This window comes from Hippocampus bargibanti, linkage group LG01 (assembly GCF_051943395.1).
Source record: "Hippocampus bargibanti isolate YZ-2025 linkage group LG01, ASM5194339v1, whole genome shotgun sequence".
In the NCBI taxonomy this organism is placed as follows: domain Eukaryota; kingdom Metazoa; phylum Chordata; class Actinopteri; order Syngnathiformes; family Syngnathidae; genus Hippocampus; species Hippocampus bargibanti.
Genome location: NC_142734.1, coordinates 5,765,742 through 5,781,861, shown reverse-complemented (window position 1 = coordinate 5,781,861; position 16,120 = coordinate 5,765,742). Strand labels below are relative to the sequence as shown.

Here is a 16,120-nt window from a genome sequence, read left to right as displayed (position 1 = left end):
TGTATTGGTGAGCAAGATATATTTCTTGAAGATTATTTGATATTCTGTGCCGAAAAACAAGTGAAACCATGTTTTTTTAGCACCTGCTCACATCTCTATGCACCTCTCGATCCAGCCCACTTGTGACATCAGCATTTACTGATATGACTAACTTTATAAAAATAATACATTTCATTATTAAGCGTCTTTCAAAATTCTCAGGGTCACTTCACAGTGGGTGAGCGGCGTTAGCAACACGTGTTAGCGTTCTATTTGGAAGTAACTCAAATAGAAAGAAAGCTATCTAGTAAGCTAATAGATAGCTGTCTAGCAAGCTAGATAGCTAACAAATAGATAGCTAGCAAGCTAGCTAGATAGCCAGACAGTTAATAGATAGCAAATATATAGTTAGGTAGCTAGCTATGTAGATAGCTAGCTAGACTGTCATAATTTATGATGTAACAGCTAGGAACCCTAACCATGAATTGAGATCAATACATTTATAGGTTTAATAGACACCGGCTATAACATTCAGTACACTTCAATATAGCTGAGGAGCTGCGTCCTTGCATTTCATTTAGAGTGGTTGTCCTACCTTTATGTACCGGGGTTGCTTCTTTGACTATTCTATTAGTTGCCTTGGAAACCAGATCCCTCTTTTCTTTTCATCCTTTGTGGAAGCTGCATCTCCTCCAGGTAAGTGATTGCGATGGAGAAGTCATCAAGACCAATATGGCTTGCCCGATTGCTGCAACACTAGCCTCCAGATAATGACTCCATTGTGAAATACAACAAAAATATAATGTCATCATAGCCACTGTGATGGCGGAACACAACAAAATCCAGCTGGAATATTGACAAATTGAACCAAGATGACCCAAATGTTGTCCTTTTCACTCCATGTCATTTTAAAGTCAACCTTTTTTCTTACTGACCTTCAATCTTAACTGTGACTGTCACCATGCAACAGTCACTCAATAGACCATTGTTTTGGAGTAAAGACACGCCATTGTGGACATACTTTCTCGGTTTGGAGACATGTGGGTGGGGCCTAACCTCTGAAATGCAGGGATTGGATTGTATCTCATTCAAAAATCAACTATTACATCATTTTGCAATACTATACTAATTTATAGCCAGGCTGGATGAGTTTTTTTTTCCTTCTTGATTTTGCAATGTCCAATAAAATGTCGTACTACCAGATTCATGTGCACAGCCGGAAGGAATGCTCCAGTCTTGCGTAGCATAAGCATAGTTAGTATAAGAGTTGGGAATGAAAAACTGGGCCCGCGATGAGTAGCTCCGATTTTTGTTTTGCAAGTTCATCAGCATCCTACATTGCCATTGGGCACCCCGATCGTCAGGCGCAACGAAAAGACTGTTTCTCTTCCCCGGTTCATTAAGGTTTTTAATGCACCATATTGCATGCCATTACCTGATTTGCATTTCTATTGCCAGGTGAAGACTTCTGCCTCAAGGATGGTACATCGGTTGGCCCAAAAAGAGCAATTGCTCAATAGGAGACTGAATACTACTGTTCGAGTACTAGATCAAATTATCTGGAAACCATCTACGTTCCAATGTCGTGTTTACAAATTATTCATTCATTCATCTTCCTGATCACTTTATCCTCACGAGGGTCACGCACGGTGCTGGAGCCTATCCCAGCTGTCTTCAGGCACTAGGCAGGGGACACCCTGAATTGGTGGCCAGCCAATCGCAGGGCACACACAATTTGGAGTGTTTATTATACAGTACAGTTTATTTCTTGAATTATAATACCATAGCACATTAATTATACATAAAATAAGGTATATTTTGTGTAATTTTAAAGCTTAGAAAATTAGAAAGTAGAAAATTATGTTTTCTGGGGACCTGGGAACGGATTATTCTCATTTTAATGGTTTCCTATGGGGAATATTTTTTGGGGATACACACTTCACCTTACAAACTCTGTCTGGGAAACAATTAAGTTCGTAAATCAAGGTATCACTGTACTTCAAACTCTGAATAGAGGCAATTCAAAAATAAAATGTTTGTTACTTTTGACTTTTCCTTAAAGCACGTCTTGGCCTTTCTCAACCACGGATAGCATGGTGTGCCTATATTGTGATTACCTCAATGACAAAGTCAAGCATACAATATTTGGCATAGCTTTCTATATGTATTTGGGTGATTTATAAAAATGGTCATGACATATATACAATGAAATAAATACTAAACTACTTGAATACCACAAAAGTCACACTACAGCCCGCTGCTCTCTTGCTCTGATAGCTTTAAATCCATCTGTGCTTCATTTCCCAGGCCCTTTCGCTAATCCAGTCTTTGGTTTTTCTAGCAGCTGAACGCTCCACCCCAAGTACCAAACACAAACGAGCCAGTTTGAGCCGGTTTCGCTCCAGGTAAAGCCGTGTGTCTTTCTCCAGCTGGTCCAATGTCCCCGGACGGCTCTCGTCGAGGGACACCTCAGCACTCAGCATGGGGTTGAAACGGAAGTAGACGTCGGCGGGCAGTAGGTCATCCAAAAGGGTGTGGACCCCCTCAGTGTCCGTGGCACTGCTGATCATGTTACTAATTTTGGCTCTCAAGCTGGTTGAGGTGGCGGGGCCCCTCTTGGCATTGTCATAGCGACCGGTGCCAAGGGACAGCACGCACTGGAATGCGTCTTTGGGCCACAGAAGTCTGCTTTCATGCACGGCTAAGGCGCAGGGGTTGTTCATGATAATCCCTCCGTCCTACAATGGAAAGAAACTCTTCAGCTCTATAATACACCGTGGAATTCCACGTTGAAAATAAAATCTTTGTTCATCTATCCATTCCAGCAAGAAGAATGAAATTATTTACCACAAACAGAACACCTCATCTGAATTCCACCATTGAGTACAGACGCTCCCCAATTTACGAACGTTCGAGTTACGAATAACGGTACATACGAACATTTTTGCGGATACGGTATGTAAAAAAATGTTCGGACAGAGATGCGGTAAGCTAGATTTTGTATTGCGCGGCTTTTTCCAGCTGAGCTCTGTTGCGATTGGCTGCGTACTGTGCTTCACGCACACGCATGCACACAGAACATTAGAGGTTTCAAGGGCTGGATGTTTACGCGATGACACCAAGGCTGACCAATCAGCGACCAGTTTATGATTGGCTGCGTAGAGTATGTGGGCGGGGAGGAAATCCCTCGTCCCAGTTGACGCTCCAGGAGGAGGCGAATAAGAAAAAGTAACGGTTCGTAATTCGGTAATTAGATGTCAGCAGCTTCAGTAATGACTTACTGAAGACCCAAGGATATATATTGTCGTACTACAGTAGGTGTGAATTTATTTGACGACTGTTAGAGCGTCTGACCCCGTTAAGGGTTTGACTTAAACACATTTCACAGAAAATATAGCACTGAAGCAACTTACGACCAAATTCACCTTACGAACGACTGCTCGGAACATATCTTGTTTATAAGGTGGGTATTTGTTTGGCGGCGTGGCTTTTCGTAGGTCAAATATTGGCCTCTACAGCTTGGAGAAACACAGCAGGAGATCACAAACTGTTCCCACCTGATGAATGTCGCTTTGCAACAGGAATTCTTGAAAGTATCCCGGAGCGGCCGATGATGCTCTCACTGCCTGCCACATGGGGTAGCCAGACCCTCCTGCATAGCGGCTCAGAGATCCTGCTCTGTGGTTGTAATTGCAGAAGATGAAGGCTTTTGGGCTGGTGCCCCAATTGACCACAGCGCTGACAGCTGAAACCTGGGCACACCCAATAAATAGGAGAAACTTCTTGAAGCGATTTATTACTCTCTTTTTTTGTCTGGGTTCATACCTTGGGACTTGACTCATATCTAGCTGTTTTGATGAGCACTCCATCGCCAAGTTTCTCTCTGTACACAAAGAAAGCGTGACGCTTCACGCTACACTTCACATGGACAGTTTTCCAGAGTCCGTTCCACGTACCTGAGGATGCTTTCCCACGTCTCTGTATTATAGTACGAGTGACTCCAGCCCATTTTCATGGCGCCAACCAACCGATTTTGCCGAAAAACCTCAGAGCCAAAACGCCGATACATGTCAGCACACTCATCCAGGGAAAAACGGGCCAAGCCGAGCATGAAGGCTAACACAGCCCCTGCAATAATAATAATTAATAATTATTATCATCAATTAATTAATAATAATAATAAATAATAATAATAATAATAATTATTATTATTATTATTATTAATAATAATAATAATAATTATTATTATTATTATTATTATTATTATTATACATTTTATTTCTAAGCACCTTTCAAAACTCTCAAAGACACTTTACATTAACGGGATAAAAACTTTTTTTTCCCTGCGGGTGAGCAGCGGCAGCCATTCGCGCCATTGGTCACTCAACTCGGAACACACACTCATGCCACTAATGTATGTGTATATAGACAGACAGACAGACAGACAGACAGGGTAAAGCACAATACAATATAATACATCCTAATGTAAGTAGCGCTTTCACAACAGCTCCAGCTGTAACAAAGCGCTTCACATAATAGTCAACATAAAGCAAAATAATAAACACAACAGGAATATAAAAACATGGACAGTTGTGCAATCTGAACGACTTTCCCCGTGTACTCTATGATGTTTGAGTTTGAATTCACAGTCAAATTACCATATTTTCCAGTTTATAAGGCACACTGGAGGATAAGGTGCACACCCAATGAATGGTGAGTTTTCAAACCTTTTCCATATATAAGGCACACCGGACTATATGGCACACCTTGAGTGAATGATTTGTTTCCCCAAATATAGTATATAAATACAGTGATACCTTGGCTTACGAACTTCATTGGTTGCCAGACTGAGTGTGTCAGGTGAAAAGTGTGTATCCCAAACATTAATTTCCCATAGGAAACCATTAAAATGAGAATAATCCTTTCCCAGGTTCCCATAAAACATAATTTTCTACTTTCTAATTTTCTAAGCCTTAAAGGACAACGGACATCACTTTTTTGTTTCCTAACTGACATCAGAAAAACGTTTTATAGCATCCAAAACACGCAATATGATCTTTTTAGTCAAATACAAAACACCAATAAAAATGACTTAAAGTGTGCAAAATCTGCAAAAAAAAAAATGAACCCGGAAGTGGCCAGTTTCAGAAGGTCCCGCCCCCTTGTTCGTGGCGTGAATTTAACGTTTGTAAGCCGAAAAGTCAAGCCAAGGCGTTTGTAAGCCGAGGTATCACTGTATATTAGTTTGTCAAATATAAGGCGCACCACATTATAAGGTGCTACAGTAGTGGCCGGGGTTACGCACTACTATGGAGTCTGTGGCTGCTAACAGTAGTTGCGAGACCTTTGGTGGCTCAATATTACTTCACATATAAGGCGCCCCAGCCTATAAGGTGCAGGATCATCTTTTGAAGAAAATCAAGGCTTTTGGGTGCGCCTTATGCACCAGAAAATACGGTATGTATATGTCAAAGTATGTCATAGCGCGATCACCTGTGCTGACGCCACAAATGTAGTCAAACAGCTGATGAATCTTTTTTCCTGTCTGCGCTTCCAGCAGCTTCAACACCTGCAGAGGCACTACACCTCTGGAAGGCCATAAAACAAAAATGCATGTGGCATGACCGGCTCGCTCTGCGTCTTCAGCACTCATGTATGCGGCCTTACCTTGTACCCCCACCATCAATGGAGAGCACCTTGATCCCGCGGCCTTTGACAGGGTCCACATATCCGATGAGTGCCAGCGCTTCTCTGATGGCCGTCTGGAGAGCTTGGTTGTCTCTATAGGCTCGGCGCTGTCTCACCAACGTCACAGCCGTTTTCTCCTAGAAGATACTGTTGACTTAGAGATTTGAATAGTCACAAAAAAAGGGCATTTTTTTGGAGTTGCTCGAATGTCCATGAAACGTTTGGCCATTGTCCCTCATGTTTTCAAACCAAACAATGCATCTGTGTCAGCTCAAGGTTTCTTCAGCCATCATCGGTACTTCTTTGAAGGTGTCGGACGTTTCGCTTCTTATCCAAGAGGCTTCATCAGCGAACTAAAATTTGCTGGTAGCTCTGGACCTATATTTATATCCCTACTGTCCTATGATAGGTCCCTGCTCTAAGGTTGGGGGGAGCAGAGGACCATTTCCTGAGGCTACACTGATTGCTTCAAATGCCCAGACTGATTATGGTCTACGACTGGCCTGATTGCCCCATTTGCACTGGTATCACCTCATCAGCATAACTAAGCCTGTGTGGTGACAATCTCAGGAATGTGTTGTAAACACAATCCAAATTAAATCTCACATGGCGATTGAAGGGTTTTGCTGTTTTATGAAAATAGCTTCTTTTACTCCCCTTTCAAACCATCTATTTTCTTTCGCTAAGATTTTAACTTCATTGTCGTCAAATGAGTGGTTGCTAGATTTTAGGTGCATATGTCCTGCAGATTGAGGCCCACTAGTATTATCCCTGTGATGTTGATGAAGTCTTTTTTTGAGAATTTATTTAGTCTCCCCAATGTATTCTTGCTCTTTACAATCTTCGTTTTTACAATGTATTGAATAAACTACATTACTTTGCTTTTCATTTGGCAGCCTATCTTTGGGATGCACTAATTTTTGTCTTAAAGTGTTTATCGGTGTACCCACTTATTTTAAACCGATAAACACTTTAAGGAGTAGCAGAAATGGATTTGGTTGCAGATTTACTGTTAAAGCCATTTTCAAGACGGACATTCCAAGAAAAAAATGGACATCATTAAGAAGGGTCGGTCACTTATTTCCTGGCTAATGGTACCCTCTAGTGGCCTTGTAATAAATCACACCGCACGTTTTTTCAGTCTGGATTGATTCAGACGTAGCACGACTAAAGGCCGAGCTATGAAATCCACGGCCCGCCACTGGTATTCTCTAACACGTAGAAAATCAAGCTGTCCAGCGCCGTGATAAAAGGGTGCAAAATTAGATTTTCCTTGACACCAACCTGCCACATCAACGCTTTACGTGAAGGGTGATATCGCAGGTGTTCATTCAGCATCTCCACGCAGGTGGTCACCCCCTCTGCAGACGACGCCTGCCTCAGATTCTCCATCAACCCATAGAGCTCTTCCTCAGCTTGTTTGTGGCTTAAGAATAGCTTACGACATGCAACACAAAAACCATTTGAGAGACTATTCCAGCTTTTCTGATGAGACATCCCATTTTGGTCCTCACCTTTTGACTGGAGCTTTCTTCTGGTGATTCCATTTCTGGTTTTGGCACTCTGTCCTGTAGCTTGGGACTACGATTCAGGTAAGCCCCCAGCAGGTCAGGAATAGCTCTTGTGGGGTGACGAAAGCAATCCATGAAAGGGTTTGCGTCCGTTCTGTCTGCAGTGGGGCAGTCAGTGTCCTCCTTGAGAATCCTGTTAGTTTTATGACTTGACGTATGCCAGTGGTTCTCCTGAAAGTTGGTGTATTTGTGGCCAGAGTGAAAAGGGCTGGGGGAGTCTTGCCTGTGTTGTGTCGTGCCACTTTGGGTGAGCGTTGTTGATTGTGGTGAAGGTTCGGGTTGAGGTTGCCGATGCGTATCATCAGCACCCTTGGCACCAAAGTAACTGTTGATGTGTCTTGCGAAGTGACGATAGCCCTCCTCCCAGCTCCTACTGTGGTTTAGTTGGGCGGCTGCCTGGTCATCGCTGGATTTTAAGTGAGACGCTTCAATGTCTTTGCAATACATGACAGGATGACTTAGCATTTTACTCTTCCTCTGTCTTCTCTTTGATTCTTTTCTCATTTCCTCTCTCTCTGGAACTTGCAATTTAGCAAAAGCCTGTGAGAAGACTGAGTTGATGTGTGTGGCAACGTAATTGTAGCTCTCACCAAATTTTGTTGCCAAAGAACTAATATGAAAGAGTTGCAGTCCAGAGTCTTCCTGGATTGCGAAACCCAAATCGTTTTGTTTTTCTGTGTGTGATTGCGCTGTTGCATCGTTTGCCTCAGATGAAGGTCTCTGTAGAGTTCTAGATAAAGGTCTCTGTGGAGATGCCAGATGACTTTGACAGCGTTGTTGTGTTCGGGTGACATATGCTGGAACATTTTCAATCTGTGGTACAATGCCCTTTTTGGTGAAATAAATGTTAACGTGTGGGCACAATTGATTGAAAGACTGACCCGGGTAAGCTCCGTGAGAACTTATTTTCAAACTACCGGTTTGGGCTCGAACGCAGGTTGAGGGCAAGTACCACCTCACAACATAGTGACCTTTAACTTTGTTGAAAAAATCATGTCGGAACTTATTTGAGAAACAAATGTCTCTTGGGAATTTTGCATTAGTAAAAATGCGTTGACACGCAAATGTGGAGATTTGAGGAGCAGGTATTGATGAATATTGATCAAGGTGAATGGGCTGACATGCTGAGCACGTTCTCAGGAGAATCATGAAGTGTTTTATTTTACACTTTGAGCTCCAGTTACTGTCCACGGGGAAACGGCCCATTGTTGACCTTGACCTCATATGATCGGTCAGAATTGGACTTCTGTATGCATGGGAGCACACTGCAGATAGTTCTGAGGAAAACAAGACCAGATTTGTCAGGTTTTATTGGAGTAACCAAAATGGTGTGAGCACAATTAACTCATTCACTGTGACGTAGAGCGCCATTCCAAAATTTGTTCCGGTTTAGGTTTTCCTTGTGGGGGTGCCGATAAAGCACTGGTCAGACATCTGTCAATGTTTTCCCTTCCACAAGCGGGCAGCATTTACCTTTTTGTTTCCATGGCCGCGCTTTGTTCCAGCTTCAGCTTTTGTTAAAGAGCTATATAAACCAATATTGCTTTGGATTTTGGACAGGCACCCTTGTTTCAAGCTCATATAACTCCGGACCCATATAATTTCGGAATTAACTTTTTTTCTGATGAAAGAAGATGAGTCTAAGGTTTCTTACGCTGCATTGAATGTTTATGTAGTCTTACAACTCAATATTATGTGGGTCCTGCAATTTGAGTGACAATGACAAAAACCCTGGCACTGGAGTGGAGACATTTTTGCACATCGTTTGGCAGTGAATGAGTTAAAAACAATTGCAAGAGTCGTACTCGTAACACAAACACACACACACACACACACACACACACACACACACACACACACACACACACACACACACGCACACACACACACACACACACACACACACACACACACACACACACACACACACACACACACACACACACACACACACACACACACACACACACACACACATACACACAAAACAACACGACAAAAATTAAAGCAGTGCAGTTCCTCCACCTAGCGGTGATCATGGTAAGTTACAATTTCACGAAGACTTGAAAAATAACGGGCTCAATGTGGCAAAATATTGAGACACCGTTTTCTTGCTGTTTTAAACGCACGGCTATTCTGTATTAAGTGAATACAGGGCGTGATGATTACATGCTGTATTAAGTTTTTCGGTATTTTCTTTTCAACAATAATGCATCCTAGCCACGCTCATTCATATATTCATTTCGGATCGTATCGGAATGCAATATGAGACCTCAAAGTAATTCTCTTACCACGGCCGCATGCCCTTGTTTCTTTTCACGTTCTTAGCTGAATCCAAGAACCTACTACGAAACAAAAAAAACAACACAATGACATTGTGTTAGTTTTGACTTACCAAGAAGGTCAAGCAAGACACAACGTAGCTCACGTCTCTTCTAACCTTGAACAACATTTGATCATATTTACCTGAAACAGTTGAGCTACTTCCGGTTTTATACACTCGTGTCAACCAGTAAATTATTGTCAATATTATTTTGAATGGCAATCCCATTTGTGAGAGTATTCCACTTGTTTGGGTATTTCGAGGAACTCCCTTTCTGCCCAAGGGTGAACGTGATTGGATGAACACAGCATGGAGGGTAGAGGTGTGTCTTGTCTTGACCATTGTGGAGTCAAAGAAAACAGGCTCACGCTAAGGTCACGTCACGTGCTTTGTACCGTTTGCTGCGTGACTGCTGGAAATACACTCTCGTCAACTAATGTTAGCTCCCACTTGCGTCAAAATACAAAACACACACACACACATCTCGAAAATGGGACAGTGTACATTTTGTAAACACTTGTCCTGCGGGGATTATGTATGCGCCCGCACGCGCTCGCACACACGTCTATTTTTATACAACTACCTCTCTGCCATTGTTAACATACAATGATGGTGTTTATTTATCCAACCAGCATGCACTGACTGATAACTGTATCTTCCCAAAAAACAAACAAAAACAAGATTCCAGCGCATGACGCCTGCTTTTTATTTATTTATTCTTTAATAAGCACAATTTCCAGTCGAGTATTTACACACAATTCTAAATTGTAACATGAAATGGCCCCTAGTGGGCAGAAAAAAATCTCATTTTCTTATCTTTTGAATGACTCCAATATTCTTTTAAGCATATAAAAACATTCAACACCATAACTCATTTCCAATACAATTGTTTTTTTAACTCAGACATGTGCAAATATGTGCCCACTCCAGTGCCAGGGTTTTTGTCATTTTCACTCAAATTCCAGGACCCACGGAATATTGAGTTGTAGGACTGCATAAACATTCAATGCAGCGTAAGAAACCTTAGACTCTTTTCTTCCTTAGGAAAAAAAAAATTAATTCCTATATTATATAGGTCTGGGGTTATCTGAGCTTGAAATGGGGGTGGCTCTATAAAAGGCAAATTCTGCCCCTTCGTGGGAGCGAAAAACATTGCCAGAGGTCTGATCAGCGCTTTATTGGCACCAACCCTGCATGAAAAAAAAAAAAACTTCGGGAATGGCGTCCACGTCATATTTTCAATTACTGAATAAATTCAGGAATGGCAGTGAATGAGTTAATCAAGAAAACAAGAATAAGGGGCGGCTATCGAGGCATTTTTCCATCCCGTACAGATTACCAAGCATTGTTGCTCTATGGCAGGGGTGGTCAAACTCATTTTTTTTGCCGCGGGCCACATTGTTTCCTCTCGATGGCTGTTATGAATTTGGGGAAGGCATTACAATGTTTAATCTCTTCCACATATTACATGTAGAGTGCAAAACAAAAACTAGTTTTTAAATTTGTCAAAGTCCAAAATAATGACTGTTATTGTGGTTTACATTAGACGATTAGAAATTTTGATTTGCTTTCGCGGGCCGAATAAAATGATATGGCGGATTTGGCCCCGGGCCTTAACTTTGACACCAGTGCTCTATGGTAGTGTGTGGATTTGGGAGACACTTCCTGCTCCATAAAGTGTGATTACTTGAAAACTTGTTCTCTTGGGATATTGTGATCCAATGCCTTTTTGTTGCCATTTTCAGGCCTTGGCATATATGGAGAATTGACGACAATACTGTCCCAAAGCAAAGTACCTGGTGAAATGGACTGCATGCTTATAATTTTACCCTATATACATTGCTTCACCACCTGAGTGTTTTCTCTCTTTAGGTCCATAATAAGGTTCTTCCTTATAGTTCATTGCGTTTTCTTTTGACAGTGTCCTGTTGCACACTCATCTCCACGTCCGGTCCACTTTAAGCGGTTCCGGGCAAAAATGGCATAACACTTGTCCATGTACGGTCTTACTGGCGGCCACATCATGAAGCGGCCCAACCAACCGAGACCTACTGCGCCGTACATGACTGCGAATGCTGGAACGCCGCGATGAACCTGCAAGAAAACAAGGAGCAATTAGAAAATGAAACTTCAATCAATGTCAGATATTCACTGCATATGACATCAACGTTTGGGACAAAAGCAATTTGACTCGGCAACTTCGAAAAACAACAGAGGCTGAACAATTTGGGTGAAAAATGTAATACAGTGCCATTTTTTATCTTTTAAGTGTTCACTATGGCAACGGAATTCTATTAAACAAGTCTGACGTAAACATCTTCTTTTCCTTTCGGCTTTTCCCTTCAAGGGGACGCCACAGCACATCAGTGTCCTCCATCTTTAGATGTTTGATCCGCATGTTTGTTTTGGCCAAGCTTTTACGTCGGATGCCCTTTCTGACACAACCCTCTGTATTTATCCGGGTTTGGGACCGGCACAAGAAGACTTGTGTCTTGCGTAAACATTAGTAACATAATAAACATAACATAATAATACAATCAGTAGGAAATCATGCAAACTCAAGCGCGCACTACAAGAAACTCAACAAATCTTAACTTGTCCACTTCCCACACACCACTTCCATGTAAGGACAATTTAATTCTCTTCTCTTTCATATAAAATCGCTTAAAAAAATTAAAAAAGTATGTGCAGGAAAAATAGCAAAGATTGCATTCCTGTCCGTGTTTCAATGTGTATAAATCCACTAAGCAAACTTTGTGTTGTGTTATATAATTGGGTTTTTATATGTTAACTGTATTGTAAAGTGCTTTGTTAGAGCTGTGGATGTTGTGAAAGTGCTATGTAAATAAATATCTACAGTATAGTAATTTACAGTATAGTATACAGAAGTATAGTATACAGAAGTATAGTATAGTATAGTATAGTATAGCCTGGCATGGCATGGCATGGCATAGCATAGCATAGCATAGCATAGCATAGCATAGCATAGGATAGCATCATACTTCTACGGCACCTATTGGGCTTCACTGGAATCTTAGACCATTTAAGAAAAAGCACAAAACCAGGTCATCAGGTGTCTTTTTCAGCAAACACTGAAGGATAAATTCCACATTACAACAAAAAAAAGTGAGCATGCAAATTTGTGAATGGTGAAACGCACATATGTTGGGAATCACTGGACTGTCTTTGAATTAGTGCAATAGTGCCGCTGGGTACCTGATGCCTCTCATCAATCACATGCATTTCCTCCATGGCCGCCTCAAAGCTGACTCCTTTGCATTTGGCTCCATCATAGCCAGGAAGGGAGATATCGACAAACACTACTTTTTGAGGCCGGTTACTCTGCAAAAACCGAAGGAAGCGGATTTCTGTCACACATATGGGGCAAAGGCCATCGTACAGCACCTGCGGCAGAGAATAACATTGGTTTGCATAAATAAAGATTCACGTTATGTTCATATAAAGCAAACAGCAACCTGGAATCCAAAACAGCACATACTGTGATGTACACCCTACAAATTGAAAACTGTGTCTGCTCAGAAGCTGGAATTGCTGGACATCTGAAGCATGTGTTTGGAGAGTGGTAAATTCCAGATGGTTAGCCATGAATGATCTGCCATGACTTCTGCCTGAGTGACAGGCACTCTTTGCATTTAGTTTTGCACCAGTATGAAAAGTCCAGGAGCAGGTGGTCGTCCCTCTGCAATATTAGTGACACCACTGACGTATAAAACTACAGCCAAATATAATTGCAGTGTCCACGAGAAAAATCTGCTACTAAAAGTTGACCCAACCAACGAGATTTCTGATTGAACGTTTTCAATGTGATGAACGTTTTGTTATTTTCGTGTGCTCATTGCTCCAGGTGCTTGCTGAGTTAAAACAGCAACAAACGCTTGTAAAAAAAATAACGTTTGCTGTGATGACTAATGACAAAGTCTCAGGGTATAAATCCAGTGAATAACACAAACGATTTTATGATACTGGTAATTAGTACATTTATGGCGGAGTTCGGCTAATTTTATACACTATTTGAAGCATAACTAATCACTCTAAACATGTGCATGCAATCCTTTAAAAAGAAACAACAGGTCACAACAGCAAACATCGGTGTTAAATGTACCGCGTTCATAGTCAAGCCAGCCCCCACTTCCAAAATTTAATTCAAGCGAGCCGCCACTGCGATTGAAAATACGGTGCAGTACGGTAATATATCGCTGGCGAGCGGCGTTGGCCACCTTCAAAAGTAAGCGTTTCAACTGCATGCATGCAAATGCATGCGCGGAACAACATGAGAACGTTTCTGAACACTGTTCAGAGCGTTCTTATTCTTCCTGTGTGAATGTGATCGTTACCCAACAGATAAAAAACGCAACGTACGTATTTTACATTTGTTTATTTAAATCCAAACGACTGCCGTGCATAAATTTAGCGCTTTTATTTCGAAGGTGGCTGACGCCGCTCGCCGGCGGCAGACTACCGTAATGCACAGTGTTGTCAATCGATGTGGCGGCCCACTTGACTTGAATTTTGCAGTGTTCATAAGATCCTCACCTTGACAGCAGTCTGAGAAGGAAACTTTGGAAGCTGCTGATTGCCGACGAGGGCGCGTGTCTCGATATGCGCGGGTAGCCTGGTTAAAGCCGATGCGAGATGATGTAGTCTCACGCTGGGAAACATTTTCTACTCCGAAGGCATACGTTGGAAGTCTAGTCACATAAATTCAAGCCATAAAATGGAAAACGGAGTTCTTCCGGCGCTTGGTAACTGCAGCCGCTCGAGGGGGCGTATTCAAAATCCCAAACGCTGCCTGACTGTGTCAGTCACAGAAGGGCCTTCATTGGATGCCGCACTGCCTGTGCACGCCCACTGCTTCCATACGTCAAAGCAGTCGCCATATTGGTGCAGTCATGACTATTTGCAGTCCTTGTGACAGATGGCATTTCTGAAGAACAACAACCAACATTCACCATACTTATACGTTTTCTCCATATTTTGTACGTTTTGTTTAATAATTTCAAATAATCAGAATCAGAATCAGAATCATTTATTGCCAAGTATGTAGAACACACAAGGAATTTGTTTCCGGTAGAACACGCTGCACTAGTATCGTCGTCAAAAAAAACTGCTAAGTGGCACTATACAGTTCCATTTTGGCTACTGTTGAAAGAGTTCAAATAGTTCAAAGAGTTAATGGCTTGGGGGAAGAAGCTGTTTAAATGTCTGCTGGATTTGGTGCGCATGGATCGGTAGCGCCTAATGTACGGCATACTACAACCTTTATACAGGATTTATAAAAAAATTGTGAATCAATCTTGCAAACACCATTTTTGCTCAAATCCAGTTCGTCTCAACTGCTGGTAGCCAATGACAATCCTGGCACCAATCACTACTATTGTCATGGCAAACCAGCAAAAGTAATCCTCAATCGTATGTATTTTTTTTTCATCGCTGCGTACAGTCGGATTGTTAAAAGCATAACATGCACATGCGTGGTAAGCTGTGTGCATTCCTGCTTGTGTTAGCGTTTTTTATCATTTAAAATACTGTATGTCATAATAAAACTTTTATATGGGAATTGTCATCATTTATAAGGGCAGCTTTTAGCCAAGGTTCAAGCTGTAATTGACATTTACATTGGTTGCCAAGAATGAATGAATGAATGAATTAATGAGTGGGCATATTGCAGCATACAGTCAAATTTGAGTATTCATGACCTTTGTGAGAAGCTACATGGTGTAAGATTAGTGGTCTGAAAAAAATAATTTCAGCAAAAAGTTATGTTTTACATATACCAGATGTAGCAACTGCAAATTTTTTTGTAATCAAAACAGAAATGTTTACTTCGGGCGGCACACCGGCTTCACAGTGAAGCGGTGTACGGTCAGATTCTCGCTACAGCCTTCCTATGAGGAGTTTGCATATGATCTCCATGCCTGTGTGAATTTTTTTCCTGGATTTTCTCCTTGCATGTTCCAAAAACATGCATGGAATGTTAATCTATTGACCCTAGGTGTGAGTGTGAGGTTGAACAGTTGTTTCTCTATGTGTGGCCTGTGATTGGCTGTCAACCAGCTCATAGAATATTGCACCTACTGCCGGAAGATAACTGCGATAAACTTTAGCATCACTGTGACCCTCACATTCGTAATTATTCGCTCAAACATGACTTTATATTTTTCTCTGTTAATATTTTTTTATCTCATGTTTTCAGGTTGGAAAAAGTAAAATGCCAGTATTGACATTAGGTAGAGATCATCTGAATTGTGATGTGGTTTGTTCAACACTGGTACTACAGTAGTTGAAGATGTGAAAATATGTTGTCGTTTTTTGCCTCATGTAATTTCCATTTCCTAATTATACAGCTAGCATATACTGTCTTCCGACATTTCAATCCATGCAGGGTTGTTATATTTGAAACATATGAGAAAAATCTTGTATTATAATATATATCTGTGTTTTTTTTTAACTCAACTCAACTCTAGAGAGCACTTTCAAGCAGTCTTCACTGCATACAAACTATAATATTTTCAACAATAAGGCAATAAATTAGTAAAAT

General features: G+C 41.4%; 2 protein-coding genes across 2 annotated transcripts; both read right to left on the bottom strand.

Annotated features, from left to right (window-relative positions):
* Positions 1–1,814: 1,814 nt before the first annotated feature.
* LOC148902862 (calcium-independent phospholipase A2-gamma-like) lies at positions 1,815–9,824 on the bottom strand. The gene is made up of 10 exons (XM_088992227.1): positions 9,705–9,824; positions 9,530–9,583; positions 7,182–8,515; positions 6,952–7,104; positions 5,647–5,804; positions 5,473–5,567; positions 3,936–4,107; positions 3,805–3,862; positions 3,537–3,731; positions 1,815–2,717 (listed from the first exon to the last, which is right to left on the bottom strand). Exons 3-10 carry the CDS (start codon positions 8,460–8,462, stop codon positions 2,259–2,261), a joined length of 2,571 nt encoding a protein of 856 aa, XP_088848353.1. The 5' UTR covers positions 8,463–8,515; positions 9,530–9,583; positions 9,705–9,824; the 3' UTR covers positions 1,815–2,258.
* Positions 9,825–11,355: 1,531 nt separating this feature from the next.
* LOC148902861 (uncharacterized) lies at positions 11,356–14,347 on the bottom strand. The gene is made up of 3 exons (XM_088992278.1): positions 14,116–14,347; positions 12,778–12,966; positions 11,356–11,655 (listed from the first exon to the last, which is right to left on the bottom strand). Exons 1-3 carry the CDS (start codon positions 14,239–14,241, stop codon positions 11,461–11,463), a joined length of 510 nt encoding a protein of 169 aa, XP_088848404.1. The 5' UTR covers positions 14,242–14,347; the 3' UTR covers positions 11,356–11,460.
* Positions 14,348–16,120: the final 1,773 nt, after the last annotated feature.

What these genes read in the sequence shown, in the direction of transcription:
- LOC148902861 (XM_088992278.1), bottom strand. Translation starts at nt 14,241, where the DNA reads ATGTTTCCCAGCGTGAGACTACATCATCTCGCATCGGCTTTAACCAGG. An exon ending in CTTCTCAGACTGCTGTCAAG is followed by an intron (nt 12,967 to 14,115) that starts GTGAGGATCTTA and finishes TCTCTGCCGCAG; the next exon opens with GTGCTGTACGATGGCCTTTG. An exon ending in TGATTGATGAGAGGCATCAG is followed by an intron (nt 11,656 to 12,777) that starts GTACCCAGCGGC and finishes GTTTTCTTGCAG; the next exon opens with GTTCATCGCGGCGTTCCAGC.
- LOC148902862 (XM_088992227.1), bottom strand. Translation starts at nt 8,462, where the DNA reads ATGAGGTCAAGGTCAACAATGGGCCGTTTCCCCGTGGACAGTAACTGG. An exon ending in CATTTGTGGCGTCAGCACAG is followed by an intron (nt 4,108 to 5,472) that starts GTGATCGCGCTA and finishes TTATTATTGCAG; the next exon opens with GGGCTGTGTTAGCCTTCATG. An exon ending in TGCAAAGCGACATTCATCAG is followed by an intron (nt 2,718 to 3,536) that starts GTGGGAACAGTT and finishes TTTCCATTGTAG; the next exon opens with GACGGAGGGATTATCATGAA.